General features: G+C 54.2%; 6 protein-coding genes across 6 annotated transcripts; 2 read left to right on the forward strand and 4 right to left on the reverse strand.

Moving 5' to 3' along the window:
* Nucleotides 1-2,616: 2,616 nt before the first annotated feature.
* J4E93_007021 (uncharacterized protein) lies at nt 2,617-4,008 on the forward strand (the record flags this gene model as incomplete). The annotated part of the gene is made up of 1 exon (XM_049344931.1): nt 2,617-4,008. The coding sequence occupies one exon, from the start codon at nt 2,617-2,619 to the stop codon at nt 4,006-4,008; it is 1,392 nt and encodes a 463-aa protein (XP_049197856.1).
* A 401-nt stretch (nt 4,009-4,409) lies between these two features.
* Nucleotides 4,410-5,892, reverse strand: J4E93_007022 (uncharacterized protein; the record flags this gene model as incomplete). Its single annotated transcript, XM_049344932.1, has 3 exons — nt 4,410-5,570; nt 5,690-5,799; nt 5,868-5,892. The coding sequence occupies 3 exons, from the start codon at nt 5,890-5,892 to the stop codon at nt 4,410-4,412; spliced, it is 1,296 nt and encodes a 431-aa protein (XP_049197857.1).
* Nucleotides 5,893-6,430: 538 nt separating this feature from the next.
* Nucleotides 6,431-7,318, reverse strand: J4E93_007023 (uncharacterized protein; the record flags this gene model as incomplete). The annotated part of the gene is made up of 2 exons (XM_049344933.1): nt 6,431-7,063; nt 7,115-7,318. The coding sequence occupies 2 exons, from the start codon at nt 7,316-7,318 to the stop codon at nt 6,431-6,433; spliced, it is 837 nt and encodes a 278-aa protein (XP_049197858.1).
* A 1,081-nt stretch (nt 7,319-8,399) lies between these two features.
* Nucleotides 8,400-10,680, reverse strand: J4E93_007024 (uncharacterized protein; the record flags this gene model as incomplete). Its single annotated transcript, XM_049344934.1, has 2 exons — nt 8,400-10,584; nt 10,646-10,680. The coding sequence occupies 2 exons, from the start codon at nt 10,678-10,680 to the stop codon at nt 8,400-8,402; spliced, it is 2,220 nt and encodes a 739-aa protein (XP_049197859.1).
* Nucleotides 10,681-11,211: 531 nt separating this feature from the next.
* J4E93_007025 (uncharacterized protein) lies at nt 11,212-12,142 on the reverse strand (the record flags this gene model as incomplete). Its single annotated transcript, XM_049344935.1, has 2 exons — nt 11,212-11,850; nt 11,897-12,142. 2 exons carry the CDS (start codon nt 12,140-12,142, stop codon nt 11,212-11,214), a joined length of 885 nt encoding a protein of 294 aa, XP_049197860.1.
* Nucleotides 12,143-17,299: 5,157 nt separating this feature from the next.
* Nucleotides 17,300-24,287, forward strand: J4E93_007026 (uncharacterized protein; the record flags this gene model as incomplete). Its single annotated transcript, XM_049344936.1, has 2 exons — nt 17,300-17,315; nt 17,368-24,287. 2 exons carry the CDS (start codon nt 17,300-17,302, stop codon nt 24,285-24,287), a joined length of 6,936 nt encoding a protein of 2,311 aa, XP_049197861.1.
* Between the last annotated feature and the right edge of the window lie 262 nt (nt 24,288-24,549).

Below are 24,549 nucleotides of genomic sequence, written 5' to 3' on the forward strand. Positions count from 1 at the left end.
GGCCTCAATGAGCCTTGACCATACACCTTGACTGGTGACATGGCTACGACTTGGACCCTTCCTTCTAACTTGTCATTTCTTGCGGCATTGCATGGTGTTACGGTGGGCGGCATTTCCTTCTTCATGCCTTTTCAAAACTCCAAATTACCCTCGACACGATTAGACATCTGCACGCGGGGTGCCTTCAGCCTCTCTTAATCTGGGTCACGAAGGCTTTTTACTCTCTTCTCTTTCCATTTACGGGTACGAACACGTCGGCGGGCGGCGTGAGGGGATGTTCCCAAAGATTGCTACAACGGGTGGAGGAAGGAACGCGAGGACGTTCAGACAGTGCGACCGTAAAAGCTCGCACCGGGAGCTCGAAAAGGTTGACGATATGACACCAGAGCTCTCATCGATGGAAGTGCTTCAAAGCATCCATCGTGTATGTGTACATGACCCTTGGCCTTGAAACAGGTTAGGCAGTAATGTTATCACGATCATAATAGTCTTCTCCACCCTCGTGATGTGATGTGACTGCATGTGATCATTGACTGCCCACCCGAGAAGTATGACCGTCGCTGCTGGATACCTATTTGCACCAGCGATACTATGCTTGGGTCATACTCCTACTTTGAACAAGCCATCTTGCTCCATGTTCTCAAGGCTAGAAGAGGTCTGGACTATCGTCTTCAACTGCTGGTTGTGATAGAAGTAGTAGACGAACCCAGCGACGGTCATGTGTAGCCTTCTGTTGTATGGTACGCGCGGCCATTGTCGCTCATGAAGGCGGTGGCTAGATTGAGCGCGCGCGAGAGTGTGCGATGATGTGGATATGCTATTTGTTTCCTCCTGACTGGGTTCGCCTTAGTGGTATGGGTGGTCGAAAGTACAGCAGTGGAGGTGCTGTGCGAAGTTCCGAGGTAGAGGAGGAAGTACCTGACTACGAAGTCGGTAGCCCGCTGCGGCGTCTGAACGTGGGTCGGTGTAGCGCTTCAGTGGTCGAAATGTTTCCTGGAAAGCGAAAAGGTGAACGTATGCGGGGCTGAACCTCGTGTTTACGGTGAAGGTGTAACTCGGGGCCGGGTTGAGCGAAATGGGAAGAAATCGGGGACCTTGGTTGCTGAGCCAAGCTCTTCCGATCGCCCCAGAGCTCGGACAATCTTGTGATAGCCAGTGCGTAGGAGTGAAACCCGATGGAGTGAATCACTTTCCTGCCTGATGCTCCTTGCCCTGCGGGGCTTCCGTCACGTCTCGGCACGCGAGGCCTTCGCTCGGGTTTGTCGAAACAGGCAAACGACATGCCGCGTAGCTCGAAAGTCTTGGGGAAGGGTAGCAATTGAGCTCTGTGTGGCGTTTACGAGCGGTCCAGGTCTGGTCGAAGATTGACTACACGGTAGCCCGGCGATTACCACAGTCCAAAACTGTGTTGTGGTGTCTTCATAGGTAGTCTCTGTGCGAAACCACAGCTCCATGAAGTTATCCATGTGATGGTTTCCGCCATTAGACTTCCAGTAAACCTACCGTTCAACGTAGCTACTGAGCAAGACGATGCGATGAAATAGGATATGACAGAGAATATGAAGAATGAAGAAATCAAGATGTGACGCTGGACTTGTGAAGAATCAGGAGACAAACGAAAAAGGAAATAAGAAACACTATGCGGACCAACGCACGCCGGTTTGGGATCGGACGCCTAACCTCCAGAAGCCCTTGCGAGTGTGCATGGCCGTGAACGATAAGGAAAGGTTAGCGCTTTACACTACCTGGAAGAGTTGAACCACATTTTGGGCAGCAGGACGAAGATGCGGTTAAGAAACTTGGTACAAAGCTGATAATCTTGGCGAATGAAGCGTCAGGGGAGTACCAAGCTCCTGAGGCATCCCGCGTTCCACCATGAACTCTATTGTGTTCAGGCGTTAGAGGCGGCTTGATTTGTTGCGTGTCTCAGCTAGTGAGCATAGACCGCTTGGTCAGATATGGGATCCTAGATTTGATGTTTCGAAACGTTTGTACAAGGAGGCGAGAGCCGACGTGCTGCCTTGTATAAGCAGGAGATTGAACAGGTGCGCTGGAGTTCACATCAGTCTTAAAAACATTCGTTCATGAAATTCCATGGCGATTCTGCTTCAGAGGATCGTTGCTAGAGTCATACCTTGTCGGGGAGTAGGTGTTTGATTATTTTCTTGAAAGGGGTGGTGTGGTAATTCTCCGAGCGTCTAAGCTACGTCACGGTCGAAGGTATCGATGGAGGAACGGCGTTTCTGCGCTGGCTGGTGTATGGATGTAGAGGGGCAAAGAGAAACGAAGAAAGTGCCAGAGTAAAAGACACAGGTCATGCGTACTGCTGTAAGTCAGTGGATTCATTTTCAAGAAAAGCTCCTTGGAATTTAGAGGGTAGTCGCTGATTGTGTGGGAAACGAGATGCAAACACGTGGGCCGTGCGTCATGCATGCCGTTTGCGTCAGTAGCATGGCGCGCCTTCCCTCCTTTCACCAGCAGCCACCATGAGCGCATAGCTGCATCCTCAGCGCAGTCAGGCCATGTAGCCACACTTCACTTCTCTAGCTCTAATTTGTAATATCCTCAGACCGATGCCTACATTCCTTACGCCGAGCCCTCACCACCGCCGCCGCCATGCGCATTCCTCTCTTCCGCATCTGGTACTCGACCACGTACACCACCCTTCTTATAATCCTGCTCCTGCTCCTCGCCGTTACGCCCGCCGACACAATATACCAATCGATTAAATCTAAAGAGCTTCAGAAGCTATTTGTCATCGGAGGTGTCTACCTGTTGACCTGTCTGATTGTCCTGTTGATCTACTCGACGCGCATCTACACGAATAGGACTGTGCTTGCTGCGATACCCAAGAGCTATGTGCCAATCGAGGAAGGAGAGGTGGGTAAGGGTGTGCGATGGATGATTGTGAAGCACTTCAAGAGAAGCGCGGTCATTGCATGGGACAGCAGGCCGAGGGACGTTCGCGGCGAAGTAGACGTGGATGAAGAGAAGGGCGAGGAATCGCGACCAAACACCGCAGAGAGCAGAAGAGAGAAGCACAAGGCGAACAAGAAGAAGGGCCACCATCACCATCACCATGCGCCGGATGCGACAATCATACCCGTGTCTGCGAACTCGCCGCCTTGGGGCAACGTCTCGCATCCAGGCTGGGCGTCACCTTCGTCGCCTGATCTGCCAAACCTCCAGTACTGGGGCGTCATCTGCGAACTACCGAACCTCATCGAAGCGAAAGCCGTCTCCCTCGCACCGCCCGACCCAGCCCTCGAAGAAAGCGCCCAACAATACCCCGATAACGCGCCGCCTCTCCCAGACGCGCGCATCGTCACCCTCCTCCAACGCCCACGCGCAATGGGCCTCCGCGAATACCTCGCCCGCCTCGCAGAATTTGGGCTCCTAAACCCACCCACCCTCGGCGCCACATTCCTCGCGCAATACGAATACGCACGCTTCTCCACCGCAAGCCTGACCGAGACACAATTCCGCGACACCATGGCCACTTTCGCAGAGATCCTGAACGGCATGACAGAAGTCGACCCGGCGGTTATCGAAGAAGCACGCGCCCAAGACATCGAGTCTGACACACGCAGTCTTGCCCCCACAGAATCAAGCTCTGAAACAAGCAGCTCCTCGCACTCCCATCTCCCCTACCGTACACCGCAACTCGAGCGCCAAGCTTCTCTGTCCTCTTTCAACAGCTCCCTCCTGTCCGCCGACAGTAATTCAACTACGCATTCCCCGCAAACCGTCCGCACCGCTCCGTCGCGCCAACAACAGCGCAGTTCCACCCTGTACGGTACACCGCGTACACCCTCGCAACGCTCGCATGCGGATTCTGGGTCAGAGACAGGCTCTGTCATAGTCCGAGAAAGACCACGCAGAAGTCCAAGTACTTTGTTGCCCAATTCGAGCGAGAGTTCGCTGGGGAGTGGAGGTAGTGTGATTCGCTTGCATCCTAACCCCAGTGAGGGGGATTTGCCGTACGAATATACTATTGATGCTGGGTGAAGGGTGGGGGAGGCGTGCTGAGAAGCACGTTGATATTCTAAATACATACCTGGGACAATTGAGTCAGATCCGCGACAGCATGGGAATCGAGCGCAAGGCTCGAGACGCGAAGATGCGCCCGCATGAAGAGGGAGAGGGAGGATACTACGACACAACGCCATCTCACTGTGTCAAGGTGAAGACAAAGTAGGAGTGGCATTCCGTGTGAAAGCAGCGTTGACAGCACGACACCGAGAACTGACACAACACATACTGCAGACATCAACTCAAACGAGCCGAGCATTGAAGAAGAAGTAGGATAATCAACGATTCTTGTATATATCATTCAAAGTACATAACATTTTACCCATCATACCATCATGTAATCAACGTACATTCAACCCAATCCTTACCTTACCATCCTACTCCGCAACCCAAACAGCAGCCATACCCATACCAGTACCCACACACATACTAGTAACCCCCACACTCTTCCCCGTCCTCCTCAACTCCGTCAACAGCGTACTAACCTGCCTCGCGCCCGTCACACCAAGCGGATGCCCAAACGCAATCGCACCACCCTTGGGATTGACCTTCTTAACATCCAAGCCCAGTTCATTTATACAGTAAAGACACTGACTAGCAAACGCCTCGTTAATCTCCCAGATATCCACATCCTGCTTATCGAGACCCGTCTTCTCGAGCACAACAGGGATGGCAGCAGCGGGGCCCACGCCCATCATGAGCGGCGGGACGCCGACGATGGAGGCTTGCACGAACTTTCCGATGATGGGTTGGTTGAGGCGCTGGGCGGTGCTGCGTTTCATGAGGAGCACGGCGGCGGCGCCGTCGGAGATTTGCGAGGCGTTGCCTGCGTGGATGGATCCGTCTTTTGAGAAGGCGGGGCGGATTTTACCGAGGGACTCGGCGGTTATGCCTTGGCGGACGCCGTCGTCCTTGGATACGGTGATGGTTTGTTCTTCTTGGGTCTTGGGGTCTGTCCACTTGACTTGTAGGGGTGCAATTTCCTCGTCGAAGAGACCGTTCTTCTGAGCCTCGACGGCTTTCTGGAAGGAGGATGCGGCGAAGGCGTCTTGCTCGGAACGGGGGATGTTCTTCGCTTTGGCCATTTGCTCGGAGAGGACGCCCATGGGGACTTTGCAGTTCGCAGACTCCTTGTGCGATTCGAGGAGTTCGGAGAACTCAGAGACGGCGCCGGGACCGTACTGTGTGCTCATGCTTTCTGCGCCGGCGCCGATGCCGATTTCGATCATGCCGCTCTTGATGGCGTTGGCGATGTCGACGCAGGCTTGCAGGCCGGAGGAGCATTGTCGGTTCAGCGATTTGACGGCTGTGGTTGTTGGGAAGCCGGCGGCGAGGGCGGCAGCGCGGAACTCGGTTGCGCCGCCTCCTGGGGCGAGAACGGCGCCGACGGCGATGTCTTCGACGAGGTTGGGGTCGATACCGGAGCGTTTGAGGAGCGCTGTGTAGGCGCCGTGGAGAAGGTCGGAGGCTTGTGTGTCTTTGAAACCGCCCTTTCCGCCTTTGGTGAAAGCGGTGCGGAGGGCGCAGGTAATGACGATCTGGGAGATGGTAGTTAGTATGGTATTTCAATGACAGGTAACGAGTCTTCAGCTGGAAGGACATGGAGCTGATCGAACAGTCGCCGTCGTATCGCTCAAAGACAACATGTGTAACTCACGTCATCAGCCTTCTTCTCCAACAACCCCTTCTTTCCCTTGGAGCCCGCAGCCCCAGGACTTCCACTTCCACCCATGAGATGGCCCTCGACCTGCGTAAGGCGTTCTTGAACTGCACAACCGTCAGCAATCTCATCCAGCATTCATCAACGCCACTTCCTCCATTCTCGCCCAACATACCTTTGTTAGGAGCTTGGTTGGCCATATTGAGTACTGTCGTCGATATAGAAGCTGTGTAAAGGGAAAGCTAAAGACGAAGGTTCGACGTGAAGTATATGAAGCAGCACTACCGTTCGGTCGCGGCAAGCATTAGGTCATTCGCATGCGAATCGCCGAGGTACGTTACGCTTCCGGTTAGCGCGTCTGTGGGGCGCGTCATCCGTTCTGGGGGGAGCTAGCTTTCACATGCTTCCAGGTGTCGACTTTGCGGGCGATTTGGTGTGCTTCACATGTCAGTGTGGGAAGTTTGCTCGTCATGTGCGGTTCTGCGGTGCTGGCTGTCGTGTTGCTGATGCTGACGGAAGATGCTTTGTTATACGCAGCAGTGGATGTGTAGGCGTTGAGATGCGGACACAGCATCCGCAAAAGCAGCCAGAGTCAACAAAACACAATCTATACTGTTCAATAACTCAGACGAAGTGGAGTATCAGAGTAATATAATAATAATCCATGCGGCCATGTGAAGCCGACGACCCCGAACGCCCTGCTCAAACACACCCATCTAATCATGACAACGTTCCTCTTCACCGCCTCGCCTCATCTTCCTTCCAAGGATTATTCATCATCTGTCTCTCCAGCTCATCTACAATGCTCCCACGCTGGGTCTCCTCATAGCCTGGCGGCGGATCCGACGGTGGCTCGAAGCGCTCTTGTTGAGTCCGCGGGCTCGACAGCGGACTCGATGCTTGTGGACTGGACGGCACGGGAGCCGCAACAACAGGACCGCCAGCCCCAGCCGCAGAACCATCCATCGGTGGACTAGGAAGCGGATCCGGTACTCGGGCATGTTGTCTGCTCTCCTCGTATGCGGGTAGGTCTTCCAGATGTACGTTATTCATGTTCACGCCTCCCACACCTCTGCTTCCGTCTTCCACATCACCGCCGCTCTCCCGCGCGACTTCAACAGCCTGCCGTAAGCGCTCCTTTAACCGCTCGAATATGCTCGCAAAGTCGAATGCGCCGCCTTCCTTGAACTCCATGACAAGGTCAAGCTCGGCGTGCTGTGGTGGTATGCCGCCGCCTTGGACGGGCTGGATGATGGCTTCCCATTTGTTGGCGCCGAACCAGGGGGCTGTTACGCGGGAATCGGTTACGTTGAGGATGGGGACGGCGAAGGATTGGAGTTGGGGGGTTGGGGCGATGGGGAGGTAGATCATCTGGTGGTCACGTTAGTCGGATTCCACATGATGGAGATGGTATGTACGTACCCGTCGGTTTGTGAGGTATACAACGCCCGACTTGCATTGTTGTGAGTAGGACTCGCTCGGATTACGCTGATGGCTAGTCTGGAGCGAGAGCGTGGTTCGAGGAGGAGACTGGTATAGTGTCTGTTCGCCAGGCAGAGGAGTGTACCCGCCATTCTCAGCGAGCATGACCCAACTAGTTTTGCGGTCAGACTTCGACTTCTTCATCTTGTGTGTCTTGAACCCCATGCTGCTATGCCAAAGTGACTATGCCCAAAGCTTCTCGTTACAATCCGCGGGGTAGGAATGCGAGGGGCAACACAAGCATACACGACAAAGCCAGGACAGGACGTTCAGGCAGAGCGGAAAACGAAGCGAGAGAGAAAGAGAAGAGAAGATACTAACTTGACAGACATGCTTGAAACCAACCGCCTTGCAGCAGACTTGTTCACGGATAAAGCGTGAATGGTTCGCCCACTCCCCAACTGTCAATGCAAGCCAGCCTTCCTTACCGCGAATGCGCTAACTGTGCCTGCGCGTGAAGCGCCCGCCTTGATTGTATCGGCCCGACCGCCGACTGCCTATCAGATCGCGCGTTGCGGTTCCCGCGCAAATGCGAGTGATCGGTTTAGCGTGGTGCGGTGGAGACGAACGGTGGGGTGGCTACGGTCGAGAATTGTCGGCTGGGGCTGGTCTGCCGCGGCGAGCGCGGTTGTCGCGAATGCAAATGTGTGCACTGCGGAGGGCGAGTTATGAACGCTGTGTAGAGGGGTAGAGATGAAGATATGTAGATGTATGTGTCGATATGCGTATGCAGCTCGGATGCGGTAGTTACGTGTTCCGAATGAGCTTTTTGGACTGGTGCCTGCAGTATGTAGGTAGGTAATGCAGCTGATGGTGATCCCGTGAGACGAGCTTGCGTCACTCGTTGAAAGTGGAACCCAGGGCTGGAAGCATGGCAAACGTAGCGCGATATTGGATCGAGTGCACCGCAGTCATGGGCAAACAACATGCACGTGTTTCATAGATATTGTTCCCACTTGGGTAGGGTATTCCATTCATAGCCGTAGCCCTCGCTGATCAAACGCCATAGTCCGCCGCTACAAATGCTAGTCATGAATCAATGAAACACAGTAATAACCCCAACAGCCCATCGCTGAATACCGAAGATACGAATAGCATGCCAACACCCCACATCATTCGAGGGAAAACCTGGATACCCTGGAGCCTACGTTGACATCAGGTCACGTACTTTGCATGTTTCCATCTTGATGTAGGCTCACGGGTGCTCAGTGCTTTCCTTTCTGAACTACTCCTCCCTCTCCGTGACCGTCCATCGCCGCTTAGGCCCATGACTATGCTCGTAAACGTCGTCCAACTTTGGCGGCCCCCAGAGTCCGTTGTTGGCCATTGGAGCTACCTTGGCGCCCCAGAGACCGCCAGCAGAAGTACTCGGAGCGCTCTGTTTGCGGGTCTGGGCACTAACCAGAGGAGTGGGTTTATCGTTGACTTCTCGCTCTTCTTTCGAATCGAGTTTTGTCAAGCGGTTGCTCACATCAGACGCGCCATCCAAGTGTGCGATAGAGTTGCTCTTAGATTTGGAGGCAGCTGCGGCAGCGGAAGTCGACTTTGGCGGCTGTGGCTGCTGGTTTGAGAAGTTGAGGACCATGTCGGCTTCTGTGGCGGGGGTGCTTGCGCCTGACCACAATCCGCCGGATGGAGATGCAGCACCGCTTGTCGCACTCTGCGCAAATCTCGAGTTGGATCCTGAGCTCATCGTCCGTCGCACACCACCCAGTGAGCTGTTCCAGTTCCTGTACGGCTCGCCGAGTGAGAAGGGGGAATCAAGTGGACTGCTAGTCGTCGATGATCCTGTGAACCTTCGTCGATACTCCAACGATGGACTTGCTGTGATGGCTGGGGATGATGTTTGTGTCTGCGCGGATGGCAGTTTTGAAGGGTCGACCCCGGGCCGTAGATGGTCGACTGAAGCTGAGAGTTTTATATCGTAGGTATCTGACATGCCGGGATCTGCTACAGAGAGTCGTCGCGTGTGTATCGTGGCCGGTGCAGATGTCTGCCTGGGCTCATCTCTCCGAACGGCCATGGACAGCGACGCCAGACCTATATCCATCAAGACGGGCTGGTTTGTCATGGCCCCGAGCAGCGCATTGCATCCTGCTCCATGTGTGACCAGAATGAGAATTAACTCCTCCTCTTCGTCAGCGGTAGGGTCATCGCTGAAGTTGGGGAAGGGGTCGGACTTGGTGTGCGACATAGGCGGTGGCGTTAGGCGCAGCGGTTCCTTAAACATGAAGCCAGGGAACTGATCCTTGGGAGGCGCTGTGCCGTGGACCCTATACCACTCCATCATGCCCGCAAGGCCTCTCCTGAAGCGCTTGTGCATTGTGCTCCATTCGTCGCCGTACTCACCGCCGTCGCCCCAGTTCTGTGGTGCACGCATGCTGTCCCATTGGAAGTCTACTTTGACGCAGGCTTCTTGGGCGTGCGCGACGTAGCCTCGTGGTATCGGGTCGGCGGGCGAGACGGAGTAGGAGGGGTGCGGCGGTTCGTAGACGCGGTTGGGTATCGCGGTCGGCTTTGGTGTCTGAGTTGGCATCGCCAGTGGTGCAGTTGCTTCTTTCGATGGTGTTCGTTCCAGACCCAGTGGGCCGGCGTAGCTGCTAGAGCGTTCACGAAGCGGCGCAAACTGGGCCAGACTGCTCATAGCGGTGCCAGCTCCTCTACCACCATTCGGTGTGCTAGTCCCCGACTTGTTCCCCATCCAACCTCCTGGGAAGTGACCCTTGCTGCTGTTCGGATTTGGTTGTTCTTGTATGTAGTCGCCCCTCCGTAACAGATCAGCTTTGGCGCCTGCCACCATCATGGTCGAGTTTGGCGGCGCCGTGATGTCGGCGTAGTATTCGGGAGACAGCCATTCGCCCAGGAACGCGTCGATGCGCAAGAGCACCCTCTCAGGGCCTGTGTGGGGCCGCGGCAGTATCTCGAGATTGGGGTCGGCGAGCGGCTCGAAGGTTCGGGGCTGCGACGAGGTCGATTTGGTGCGCGGCGCTTTGGGCGAAGGGACTCCCAGCGAGCCATTGGCGTCTTTTGAGGGGGGTGTCGGCACATTGAGCTGGGGCGTGGTAGGCGAGTGGTATTGCGAGATGCCGGCTGCGACCGCGGTGCTGGTCTGGACGCATCGCAGGAAGGGACTCGAGTGTATGATGATCTTGCGCTTTTTCCTGGGCCGCCCTTGCGCCTTGCCGTCCTTGGAGATGCTCAGCTTGCTAAAGTCGAGATGGGCGGGATCGTTGGTGGTCACGTTCTTCGCATCTTCCGCCTGCTGAATGTCTCGCTCGTGCAGGAGAGCGGCTATGCGCTGGCCGAGCGCCTTTGCCTGCGACCATCCACCATACGTGAGGGGCGGATCGTACGGCGTGGGCGAAGAAAGATGCCATGACTTGTCGGCAGCGTCGAGTCGGGCGCCGTGTCTGGGTGCAAGTTAGCTACAGAAGCGGAATGTGGAGCCGTGAAGGCTGGGTGAGACGGTACCTGGCGACGACTACGACTGCAGGACCCTTTGCCATGCCCCGCTAGAGATGCTTCGCGTGCGTCTGGCGTGCAGCTGTGCGACGGTCGTGTATGCAATGCGCCTCCAATACGAACAAGCAAGTCGGTGGAGAGAGCGATTGTAGAGGCTTGAAAAGAAAACAAGGCGACAGCTGCGAGGCGTCAAGTGATGCTGCAGACGCTCCAGGGTTCACTATAACTTTGCGACCCTGCAGACGCTATGACACCATCGTCTCTCGCGCTGACAGCTGGAGCGGGCGCTCGAGAGGGGTTGGTCTGGTGTTAGGCTGTTTGTGCTTGACGCCACACTGCCGCCTGGTGTTTCACTGCTGCATGCAGGTGTCGACTTCTTTCTCTACTTTCGCGCACGTGTTGCCTATAAGAGAACGCGTAGGTCAAAACAACAAAAACTTTGTCTCGCCTTCGCACATGTCATCTTGGTCCGGCGGCGGACTTAAGACGCCGGTGGGGCCGGGTAGAGCCCTGACAGCCCTGGAGCACGCCATCAATTTGCATGTGATGACTATTCTTGATTCGACTAAACACGCCTACTCCAAATAATCTCCCTGCGTCTCCTTGTGTATAACATCGAACAACGGTTTCGCACTGAACCACCCGGCCAGAGAACTTCCAATCGTCTTGTGTGTGTAAACCGCGTCCTCCTCTGTAATCTTCACCGTCTCGCCACCCCGCCCAACCGCCGCTGCATCCGCCATCAGCTGTGATTGACAGCACTTCTCCATGCTAATGAACCAGAACACTGCCTCCTCCACGCTCTTGCCTACAGTCAGCAGGCCGTGGTTCTGAAGCAACGCAGCCTTCTTGTCGCCTAGGCACTTTGCAATGTTCTTACCCTCTTCTTCGGCCAGTACGACACCGTTGAACGATTCGTAGATGACGTGGTCGTTGTGGAACGCACATGAGTCTTGTGTTATGGTATCGAGTTTGCGACCAAGTGCGCAGAATGTGCGACCGTAAATCGAATGCGAGTGTGCTGCGGCGACGACATCGGGGCGTGCGGAATGGACAGCGTGATGGATCATATAAGCTGCCGTGTTCAGCAGTCTGCACTCACCGCCATCGATGACCTCGCCCTTTGCATTGACGAGAATGAGGTCCGAGGATTTGATGAGGCTGAAGGCGACACCGAACGGGTTGACCCAGAAGGTCGTAGGGTCCACAGGATCCTAAAGCCATCAGCATACTGCGCACAAGATGTATATCACAACGTACCCTCAGTGTGATGTGCCCAGCAACCCCCTCGTCAAACCCGTACTTTCCAAAGATGCGGAAAGCAGCAGCCAGTCGGCCCTTCAAGTACGCCCGCTCCTTGTACGGGTCGTCAAACTTTGGCGGCTTGGGAAACTTTAACATCTCGATCTTGCCATCTTTCTGGTTCAGACCAGGCTCGTTTGGTGCCACCGTGTTTGCCCTGGTCTCGTCGCCTGCTTGAGGCTCGATTGCTGACGGTGGAGACATGGTTGTATTCTTAGGGCTAGTTGAGTAGGATCGATAGGTATCTAGATAGAGAAGAGCTTCAGACGAAGAGGAAGTAGCGCAAATATCGAAACAACAGTAGAGAAAGCCCGTCTGTCCAACGTGCGGAAATAAACAGAACTCGCGACAGACCAGCCTTAGTGATCACCACCCCTCGTACGGAGGCAACTACGACCTCGGTCACTACCTCGGAATTACAAACGTAAGCACCCTATCTGCCCAAGTAATCGCCTGCGTTATCGGAACGCTTCCGATAGTCTCCCTATCCGGCGTTTAGCACGTTAATGATAGGTCGGCGAGCGATAATGCGTGTGCGGGGCATCGCGCGCGGGGTAACTATAGATACCGCCGCTCGGCATTCTTCATAGACTAAGGTACCTCGAGGCGAGCGGAAGTGCAAACTCTTCGTGATCATGGGTTCGGGGTAAGCTGAGAAGAAGGGCTCGGTGTGCCTAGGTTTCCGGAGGCGAGGATTTATGGTGAGGATGACGATGAATCGGAGGAATTGAAGACACCGACCGTTCTTGAGAAACGCGCATGTGTCTTGCGTGGATGGGTATCAAGATTACTATTCCTTCGATATGATGGCGAAAGTAAGAGCCAGCTCATTAGAATTCTCGAAGACACGTAGAATATTAGAACTTGTAAGTGCGTCAAGACTATAACGATACGAGTAGTAGGCAAGACGGTTTATCGTGGGAACTTCTTCAGAACCTTGCTAGTCTTGAGTCTACAGTATGGCAATGTAGAGGTTTTCATTTTCCTATAAATTCACGCACGAGCAGTAGCATACCACGTAACGAAGGATAAGTGTAGCTTTGACTCGAACTGTATCTTGGTAGCCTTGTCTTGATTTGGGCCTATCACTGAGGTGATGCCAAAGCACTTTTGTATACGGTATGCTTGCGATAAATTTGATCAGCAGTAGCATGTAATCAAGACAGACATTGTTTTGAGTATGTCGCAGTAAACTAACATTACGAGTCAAGTATAAGACGTGTAAACCACATATCATAGTATCTCTACTAGTCTTTGCGACGATATGCGAGCGTACATACTTCACAAAGGCTAAGGGAGTGCCATGGGGCGACTTCGAGATATCCAACTTAGGTATGATGCGAGCCGTAGTGACCAGAGAGTTCAGGGTGCAGGAAGTAAGCAGGTGGAGATCCAAGGTACCTAGGCACACCATGCGTGCGACGAGTTTACATGCCTAGTGAACCGCTAATCGTGTCAAGTAGGATGGACTCACACTTCGTTTCATGCAGGTGAAGTATAGTCCCCGTTACGGGCGTTGTGCGTTGCATTCTATGGACTAGGACTAGTACCGACATCGCCCTGCATCATGCATCATGTTGTGGAACTGGATGAAGGCGTCGGAATATGCATGTCAGTTCTAGTGTATTACTATGTCACTACTCATGCTTATACTAGGGTGTTCAAGGAGACATGTCAGTGACTGATAGTTGTGCGCTGCTGGGTATGTTTGTTTGAAGTTGTCAAGGTGTCACCTAGTCGGATAGCGTTTTACATGCTTGTTCTTTCTATGATACGGACCATGAAAGACACAGAGAAGGAGTTCATCCGGCTTACGGCAGCAGGTTCTCGTGTCCTCGGGTGGTTTTACAGTGACCAGTGACTTTCAATGTCGAGATCACATGTTTAGCTTATGGAAGACAGAGACAACGTTGACATCGTGATTGCAGTGGATGGCATGACATGAGACTGGAGCTTTCTCGCTCTCATGCTGACAGCAGAGCAAGCATGGCGTTGTATCTCAATGAGATCGGAGAAGCCTTAGTACGTATCATGGTCAAGAGTGACTTTACGCCTGCTATTGAGGGCGCCAGAATCTTCACTCATCGAAGAAGAGAATGCAGTTTTGACTCAGAACGGGGTCTGGTAACAGATCGTGCTGGCCACCGTAGTCGTGCTTTGATGTTCGACATGATTGTGATAGCTCTGTGGGCATTTCCCCTTCCTGTCTGTTGTCAAATCTTAAGAGCGCGTATTCCAACCTGTGATATCACCAGACACATGCTTGACTCGCAACCACCGGAAACAGACTGCCGATCAGTTCTCCAAGAACGACTCTGCTAACCACACTGCGCAACCCCCACTGTATCGGTTTCGCCGTACTCCTCATGCGCAGCCGATCTGATTGGCTTCCATCCTCTTCACACTGAAATTGCGATGCAGGATAGAAGTGGAGCGATGTGCTGCATTGTATCTTCGATCATTTCGAGTCAGACTAAAGATCCACTTGAAGTAGATCATCCACAAGCGAGGCGACGTTCAGCTGAGCGTTCCGTGGCGCCACGGGAATCCGGCATGTCAGAATGTCAATCACGGCTCCCAGCGCCTCGCACTGACTGTGCTCGTCACGTTCGTGCGGCATGCATGTTTGCTTCAAACACTCCATTTATTGCCTTTGTCGCGAACGACTCGCGGAGCAGGTATGCCGTCATACAGACGTAGTGCTGTTGATAGTCATTGTGATTACCCGGTGGGGGTTGCAATAAAGTATCGTGAGCATTTTGGTCGGGCGAAGCCTCACCGGAGACTTTTGTCGCTCGACCGTTCACGGGTAGCCGAGAAGTAGCGTGTATGCCGTTGAGAGCACACTTATGATTGCGGTGCAGAGCAGCGTGGTAGCCTTTGCAATGCTACGTTACCATAGCCTCCCACGCTTGAGTGCTTCTTCTAACTTTCGTCCGATTGGGGGCATGGCTGCGCCTTCGTACCGTTTCGGACGAGGGTCCTGTCGGTCGCAGTCTTCAGATGTATCATGTTGGCGAGCTAGTGGAAGAACAGCGATGCGTATCGAGTCCAAGACATCGCCGATATCTGGGTAGCTGCAGTGTCGCTTATTGTGGCGCCATGCCAGGTAGTAATGGTCACTGCCTCCACTTTAGATGGAACATCCTCCAGTTGGTAATTGAAGCACGACCGGGCAATGACGCCAGGTGTACATCACGAGCTGTGGATACGCGCTTTCCATTCCATTGAGATTGCGTGCTTGTTGAGAATTGTCGACAAGTCTACTGCTAAAAGCATGTATTCTATGTTGGCGTCAGCGGGTACTCTACACGCTGTCTGAGCTCTCCGAACCCAATTGCCTTACAGGACACATAAAACTGCAGATCCCACGGACGAATCAATCAAAAGAATTCGCTGGGAAAATGTTCCGGCTTTCAAAACACAACGACGATTAGCCGTGCACGGTTTCCGTACCGTGCTGGGGGAAGCTGTTGCCGGGAAGCCCGATGACCCGGCGTTCGAGCCGAATCTTAATTTCGTGGCTCCCAATAAGGAATGCGGGTGGTGAGGAAGTGCCAAAAAGGACGCTGGTGGGACGCGCCATCGTCTAAAGTAACTAGAGTTGGAGATGCAGGCAGCCTTGGAAGTGGAGGTGAGTGGAGGTCAGGATCTGCGGCTAGGGCGCGGGCTGGCGCATGACGTAGCGTGGACACAAGCAAAAAGCACACATTCCGAAGGACACGTCGATACGGAGCCCGATGCCAATCTGAGCAGCGAAATCAGCTCTTTGCCATCTCTCTCGAAATTCCCTCCATCTATCGAAATGTCCAACTGGTGTCTTGGGCGTCGTCGAAAAGCGATCCCGACGACGCTGTCGCGGAGCGATAAGCGAGCCCTGCCGTGGAAGCGCAAATCGACGGGGAAGGCTAAAAGGAAAATGCCGAAAGCCAAAGACGCATCGACGACCTCTCTCCGAGGCTGAGGAATGGCTCTACTCAGATCCCGGACATATCCTGCCCCGATTTCCGGCAGCGCAATCGATCGACGTGAGTGGTGGGTCTGCCCTGCTCCCATCAGCTCTGCACTCTGCTTTAGCGGGCCGCCCATCGATGATGCTAGAAGCAGATCAGTCTTGCGGCTTGCAGATGTCGGTGAGGAGCGATGTGAGTGGGCCGCTTGACCCAAGAGCGGGAGGACCGTTCCTCCACCCGCAGATCCACCTGGCCTAATTGCGACAGTTCAGCTCTCGTCGCGGGCCATGAGATCCACACTATAGGACTTCGGTCAACCCCGCCTACATCCTAAACTCCATCAACACTAGCGAGGTATCCCGTACTTCCATCTAGAGCCACGGCAGACGTGGTCGCCGACCATTCAGGAAGCAGCTAACAGGCTGCTCGCTTGCAGGCTATCGTGGCTTGCCCACGCTGTTGAGAGCGACATTGCACCCCAACGGCGGTGCCTGTGCTTGCCGCCTCGTCAACCACGGAAAGGGGACGTGTTTGACGGGAGTGGAGACGGGCGAGGCGTGGTGATGCAAAAAGAATCATCAAAAATGAAACGCCAGCCATGTGATATCTCACTCCTGCAGAATGCATGTCGTGGATGCGGTACGGTTACCACTCTATTGGAATCTTCTTCTCCGACAGTCTAGCATGGACTCTGGAAGACCACAGATCGAAGCAGGTTTCGAGGAACGGAGAATCTCGACCACGAGGACTCCAGATGACTTTACTGGACGCCATGGCATCGATGTGCAGCCTCTTCGCTATACCAGGCTGGTGACAAAGCTCCCAAAATGGTACTCTTGTTGACCGGTCTTGGTTAACCTACACACAGATTGACTGAGCCCCGCTCCTTGCAGCGATTGTCTCAAGTTGTTGCGGCATTTGTCCAGATCAAATCGCCATGGCTCAAGCTTCCCCACTCCGGCTGGGACCTTAGTTGCATTGGCTTGGTTCATTCGACTACGGAGCAAGCGCAACCTCCCCACGTACTCCATACGGTGGAGCTCATGCACCATGCGTGCGCGTCAATGCACTCACTCATGCCAAAAACGACGTACCAGACGTGTCAAGCTCGGCTAGGATGCATGATCGCCGACCTGCATTATCGACTCTAGGGCTGTCTTGAGCTATCCACAGAGCTCATCCTGGTACGATGGACTAGCTCCTGCGCGTAAAGCTGTTGATTCTCATCGGGAATACTCACAAGCTCAGACTATGACGACAAGCTGTTGATCCATACTATCAAAGTACATGTGCCCCGCTCGTGGTCTGTGAGCTCTGCCGCGTATGATCGTAGCTTTTGAAGCCATTGGGATATATAGGGACGACCTGAGTATCATTGGAGGCATATCTTTCATGCTCCTCTCAACTCATGTTACAGATTTTCAGTGAGTCGGCCTCCCGTCCTCAACATTCCCTCATACTGATCCAGCTTCCCAGAGAGACATAAAAAGAAGCGCTCCTCCCAGGCATCCGTAGATTCTCAAGATCTTAATAGACGCTCAGCTTCCATCGCATCTATCGAGACCGACGTAACCTCGTCTCCTCCCTCCACGAAGTATTCATCTTCGCCGCCGTCTTTGCCAGTCACCAAAGGTCGACCCTCTCCGGCACAAATCAGCTACTCCACCTCGGCAGTACCTGAGCTTAATCCCCAACCATCACCAGAACCTATTGTTCGACCTAGTCCAGTGATAAGGAACACCTTACCACTCACAGAGTCAATACCTTCGGTCTCGCCTGCATCTTCTCGTGTTGCTCCTACAACACCCACACCAGCTCGCCGTAACACGGAGCTAATCTTTGACCTGTCTCCGCAGCCAGACAGTCCTCCTTCGCCATCCCCCATCCGTTTCTCAGTGAGCTCCAGCATCTCATCTGAGTCCGTTGTTACCATCAAATCTCCACAACCTCCATCGCCTATCATGCAATCGCCCAGACCCACGTCGTCTAGGCAACAGACCAACGGCGCGAACGGTTCATCTGCGGTGTTCTCTCCTCCACAGTCACCTCAAGCCCTCTTTCGCACAAAGGGTCGTCTCCCATCATTCACCTCTTCTCGCGCTACCAGCGGAAACTTCAGCATGATGAAGTCGTCGTTCAACAACTTGAAGCGAGGAAACGGCAACCAGTACCAAACATCCATGGTCCAGGACTCGGCAGCCTCTCTCCGGAAGAAGAGCATGGCCGAGCTGGGCGCTGGTGTGTTTCAGAGCATCGGCAACGTCTCTTACGTTGCCTTCCTGGAATGGATCAGATCTGAACGCCTGACCACTCTCCCTCACAAGGGCAGTCGCTGGGACAAAGTTTTGATCCGCGCTCTGTACTTCGCTGAGCAGCTTCACAAATTCGAGCAAGCTGTCAAACCATTTGCTCAGGACAGCAGCTCGGCAGCTACCATCGGATATGGACATGCGCAGCTCCTTCTCGAGCTGAGCCACCACAACTCCGAGGCTCTTGACAAGGCCTTCTCCGTCTTCTACAAGTTCGCCATGTCATTCCAGTCGGTTCTGCATCGCTCAGAGCTGTTGACATCAGGTAGCTCAGAGATCCGCGAGCAAATCTGCTTGTTGTACACAGACCTCATCACTCTCGTAGTAGACGTGGCCATCAAGTTCTACAAGACCGTCAAGGGCATGACTCCCGGCCGAACAACGCTTGACATCTTTGAGCTCTTCGGTGAGACCATTGATGCTTTCCGTACTCGCCAGAACACCGTCGTCGAGTTGATCTGGCAGTCCCAGATCGAAGGCGGAGAGTTCGAAGAGGGTGAGGCTATTGGTGTTCAGCACTTGAGCCGCTGGTTGGCTTCGCAAGACCGTGTCATTGCCGCCATCACCAGAGACCACGAGACATATGTTGACAACCAAGCCGAGTTCACTTGCCTCTGGTTCAACAAGCACATGACCAGGTTTTTCCAGAGCGAGAACAAGGTCTTCCTTGTTACGGGTCAGTCGGGCGCTGGAAAGACGACATTGGCGGGATCGATTGTCGAGCGATTGCAGCGACCTATGAACAAGAAGCAGTACGACACACTCTTCTGTTCGCTGTCGCCTGACATCCCGACTGCTGCTACATCTTTGGCAGTAGTGAAGTCGCTCTTGTACCAATTGCTTAACCTTCGTATTGGTAACATGGGTGTGTACCACGCTCTTTTCAATGCCTACAACCGATGCAGAGGCACCGATGATATCAAGGCCTACGAAGAGACCATGTGGCAGGCACTGGGTGAGGCTCTCCAGCAGCCAGTATCTGGTAGCAACGAGTTGGTTATGGTTGTCGACGGTCTTGATGAGATCGCAGCCTCCAACAGCGCCTCTGTTCAAGCTATGGGTGGTTTCAGCCCAGCTGATCTGCTTGAGAGGCTGGCTAAGGTGACTCAACAAGGCCACGGAGTCAGACTCATCACATTGTCATCTTCCATGAAGATGCCAACTTCGGCCAAGGGAGTTCAGCACCAGATCGTCAAGGAGGACGTTCGAGACGACCTTCACGCCGTTGCCCTACGTGCTTTGATCCACAACCACCACTTCCACGGTCAGCGTCCTTTCGACCAAGAGCAACTATTGGACCGCATCATCACCATGTCTAACGGATCTTTCCTCCATGTCACTTTGACTTGTGAGTTGCTGAACACTCAGAAGTCACCAGATGCGTTGATCAAGACTCTGGAGAGCTTTGAGTCGTCGAAGCCGTCCGTTCAGGACCTCACTCTCAAGCTCTTTACCGCCCTCAACCCCACCAACGAGGCAAAGACTTTGTTGTCATGGGTCTTGGCTGCTGAGCGACCTCTCACAATCGATGAGATCAACACCTTGTTCTCAGTCGACGTGCAACGCAGCACTGTGACCGACAAGGGTGTCAACACGAACGAGATCTTCAGGACGCTTGAGCCGCTGTTTACTCTGCACCAACGCATTGTTCGTTTCAAGCATCCCGTTATCCACTCTACCCTTCATGACTTCTCCGCCAACGGAAAGATTCCCATTCCTCTGAAGGACAGTGAGACCGACATGCTTCTCAGGGTTCTTGCTTACACCAAGCACACCCTGAAGGACCACAACACCGAACCTACCTTCGACACATTCGATCCTACCACTCCCGACAGGCTGTTCAGGAGACATCCCTTCCTCGAGTACGCGGTACGCTACTGGGTTCTGCATCTTCAGCAGTCTCCATTGGCTCCAAAGTCCACTGGCGAGTTCAAGCCTACTGCCGAGCTTCAGAAGGTATTCCCCGACAGCACCATGTTCCCCATCTTGGAGTCTTACTGCTGGGACACCCAACTTCCCATCCCCGAGGCTTTGGATCTGCAAAAGCTTGTGGTCGTTCTCCGCAAGAGCACCCTCCCAGAAAACCACCCTGGTCTTCTCCAGACGTACCTGTCCATCGCCACGAGCTACCTGCTCATCTCCAACATCCCGGAAGCAACCAAGTACCTCTACTTGTGCACCTTCGTCAGCCGCAAGGTCTTGTCTGACATGCACCCGTTGACTCTGGAGTGTGCTAGTCAGTTCTTGAAGATCACTGAGACCCAGACTACCACCACGAGGACTGAGATCATGACTCATCGCGAGGAGATCCTCAAGGTTCTGATCACGACTTATGAGCGCCAGTACGGAAGCACTTCTGAGCTAGTCATTGAGACTCGCAAGCTTCTCGCTCAGCTCTACGCCAATATCAACGAAGAGGAAAAGTCTATCGAGATCTACCGTCTCATCCAGGATGCAACCATCCAGCTTTACGGCAGGGACTCGCACCAGGCCCATGACATCAATGATCACCTCAAGCTCACACTCAGAAAGGACACAGGCGATGGCGAGCTTGACCTCTACGACGACATTTTTGATGATGAGCACGAGGAAGAGGAGATAGTTGAGGCCCTCACCATCTCCACTATCAACGCTCAGTTGATCCAGATCCAGAAGCTTCTCTCCATGAAGAGATTTGCGGAGGCTGAAAGGATGTACGTCGAGCTTTGGATGGAAGTCTCTTCCAAGTGCCGCACAGTCCAATCTGTGGAATGGCATGAGAAGAACATTGAGATCGCCACCTCTTATGCTCAGTTCTTGAAGAACCAGAAGCGCACCAGCGAGTCTACCGCCATTCTGTCTTCAGTCTGGCAGCAGTACGAGTCGCACCAGCTGTCCTTCGCAAACAGCATCGTGTCGCGCTTGTTGACTGTCGGCAAGGAGATGCGAAGTATGAACGCACATTCGCAAGCGCTCTCGATCTTCAAGTTCGCCCATTCTTACCACAAGAACATGAGCTCTCAGGAGACCAGTGAGTCGCGCGAGGTCAGCCAGCAGTTGTCTGAGACTTCCAAGGAGCTCGTTCAGCACAGCTTGAACCACACTGGAACTACCACTACGACGACTGTATCGGAATCTGTCTACCAGGATGTATTCTTCTCAACCATCGCAAGCTCCAAGACTGTCGAGGCAAGCACCATGTCGCTCGCCAGGCAGCTTGTCACCCAACACATGGCGAAGAAGAACTACACCGCTGCCATCAACGTCATTCACGCGACTCTGCAGCGCACTTGGTCCTCATTCCTTGCCAACTCCATCCATGATGTCACAATGGCGACTGTGTTCACCCAAGAGTCGATTGAGCTCGTCGAGCGCCTCGCGGAGTGCTACCTGCAAACGCGCCAGCTGGACAAGGTTGACGATGTGTACAACCGCTTCTTCCGCGCGGTCTTGGTCACTGAGAAGGTCGACAAGGCCACCTTCGAGAGGTCGAAGAACCTGTTGATCAACTTCTACGACAAACACGGCTACGCCGACAAGGCTATCAGCACGTACCAGGAGATCTTGGTTGTGTACCGCGCACGTCTCGGTCACACCCACGAGCTCACCATCCAGACCTTGTACATCTTGGCCCAGAGATGCCGTAGCCACCCTCGCAACCACGGCTACTGGCTCGACTACTACCTGCAGATTATCACTGCTCTCAACAAAGACTCTGATGTCTGCCACAAGGACGCACTTGACGCCATGCTGGTAGTCACTGTCACCTACTGGGAAGACCGTAGGTACGCAGAGGCAGTTACCTTCTACGGAGTCTTGTGGAACACCTTCGTCCGTCAGACCAAGCAGCACAAGGTCTTCACCGACGTCAAGTTTGTCGAGACTCTGTACGAGCGATACTACCAGTGTCTGGAGGAGACCAAGGCCAACTGGTCTGAGCTCTACAAGGTTACCAAGGAGTACCGCGAGACTGCCATTGCCGTCTTCGGTGCTGAGTCGACCACTGCTATCAGCGCAACTCTCGCACTTGCACAGGTTGCTCAGAGCAGCGAGGCGCACATGTCTGAGGCTATCGCTCTCTACGAGGCGGTGCAGCAGTCAGGCAAGCAGGTGACGACCACCACCAGCACCACGGAGATCAACCAAGCGTTGTCATCTCTCTACGTCAAGCAGATGCACTCTTCGCTCTCCAGCAACATGAAGGCTGAGACTGTCCAGCGTGCTCTGAGCATGTCTGAGTCGCAGTTCCAGCAGTCTACCCGCGAGAACGGCTACAGCCACGAGTCCTCGCTCACTAGCTTGAGGGAGCTTGCGTCTTTGTACTCGCGCCAGCAGAAGTCAGACCTCGCTGTCAAGCAGATCTCCAAGGCTGTTTCCGAGATTGTTTCCAAGGAGACTTCGTCGCAGAAGCAGATTGAGTCGGCCAAGTCTATCGCCGCCACCCTCCAGGCCATCGAGCAGACCAGCACTGCTCACGCCATGGTTCAAGAGCTTCATCGTCAAATCTGCGCCAAGGATGCACGCAACGCTTCTAAGTGGTCGTTCGACTTGACCAAGAGCAGCCGCACCGCGATCGCCTTCCTAGCGTCTCTCCAGTACAGCCTGCGTAGGGATCTCAGCATTGGCTTCTCGGAGATCTACGCTGATCTGACCATGGAGTACATCTACTGGGTGCAGTTCCACTCGACTCTGGAAAACAACGAGAGCCTTACCAACATTCTGCTCGCTGCCGCTCCTCTCCGCTACTTCCTGCGCCGCAACGATCAGCAAGACATGATCACGGTTGTCGAGGAGCAGGCCGTTGGTCTGTTCGTCAAGCGTGACGCCCAGGACCTGAAGGACTTCAGCAAGGAGTCGCCACGTATCTTCATCATTGGCATCCTTGACTATCTCGGCCACGGACGCAACAAGAACTTCAACCGCGCCGTCATTCTCTCCAGCAATGATAGCGTCGCCAAGCTCACCAAGGCGAAGAAGTTCCACGAGGCATACGACATTGCCAACCTCGGCTTCCTCTTTGCTCGCAAGCACGACGGCTACAACGGTCCTCGTGCTATCAGCATGGGCTTCAAGCTCGCCTCTCTGCTCGTCGGCCGCGACGGCGAGAAGTGCCCCGACGCTACTCTCCGCAAGAAGATGCTGGACCTCTCGAACCGCATCGTCAAGCAGATCTTCGAGATTTGCAAGACCCTCAAGATCAACTTCGCCCAAGTCCAGCTCTACGAGCTCAGCCACCTGTCTGCTCTGCTCGGCGAGCAGGAAGACTACGAGACCCTCGAGTGGCTCCTCACCACTCTCTGGCAAACCCGCGACGCTCAGCGCTCATGGCCCTCCGAAGTCCTGCTCAACCTCGGTCGCCGCCTCATCTGCGCCCGCTACCTGGCCAACCACCAAGTCAAGGCCATCCGCCTCGCCGAAGACATCGCCTACAACATGCGCCGTGCCCACGGTCCCCGCGCCCCTGTCACCATCGAGACGTACGAGCTCCTCGCTCAGCTCTACACCTCCACCGGCCACGCCTACCAAGCCCAAGCCGCCAAGGGCGAGAAGACCGCCAGCCTCGCAGCCGACTACTTCAAGAAGGCCATCAGCGTGCACGAAGACATCCTCCGCGTCCTCGTCAACGACCAAACCTCCGCATCCAACGACTCGGACGACGAAGACGACACCACCGCCGAGCTCCTCGCTCGCGAAGGCGTCAACGTCCAGAACTCACCCAACTCGCCTCGTCCCGCGGCCGTCGACTCAAACACACTCGACAAGTCCGCCACTGCGCTCAAGCACTTGCACCTCCTCAAGTTGGCGTACCAGCGCTACGGCGGATGGCCCAAGAGCTACAACGAGTACGAGCACCTCAATGCTCAGCTCTTCCGTCTGTTCGGCGCAGAGGCCAAGTGGAAGGGTGTCGAGGGCACCGAGAAGTGGGATGCGAAGACCTTTGGTGCTGGCAAGGCGGAGAGCCAGGAGGGTGGCTTCCGCGGTATTGCCGACTGGAGCCTTGGCAGTGAGGAGCTGGTTTCTGTTGGCCATGGACATGGTCAGGGACAGCATGGTGCTATGGTTGGTAATGGTGTTGTTGCTCCGCTCAAGACTCACATCGACTACTAGGGGAGTGCGTTTGGTCTGTTTTGATTAGCGTTTTGATCGTTGCTCACACATTTCCTTGAGTCATTGAGTTGGAGATGGAAGCTGTTTTTGCTTGTTCCGATCAACTGGTTTTGATCGTGCTTTACAAAAGTTCACACTTTTTTCTCTTTTTGTCAGGTAGTTGGTTTGTTTTTGATCAGCGGCGGTTGATCTCCTTTACTGAAGTTTACACTTCTCTTTCATTGATTCGATTCGCTGGTAATAGTAGTTTCATAGCAGTTTT

This window comes from Alternaria ventricosa (assembly GCF_023758065.1).
Source record: "Alternaria ventricosa strain BMP 2768 chromosome Unknown scaffold_12, whole genome shotgun sequence".
NCBI classification, from domain to species: Eukaryota; Fungi; Ascomycota; class Dothideomycetes; order Pleosporales; family Pleosporaceae; genus Alternaria; species Alternaria ventricosa.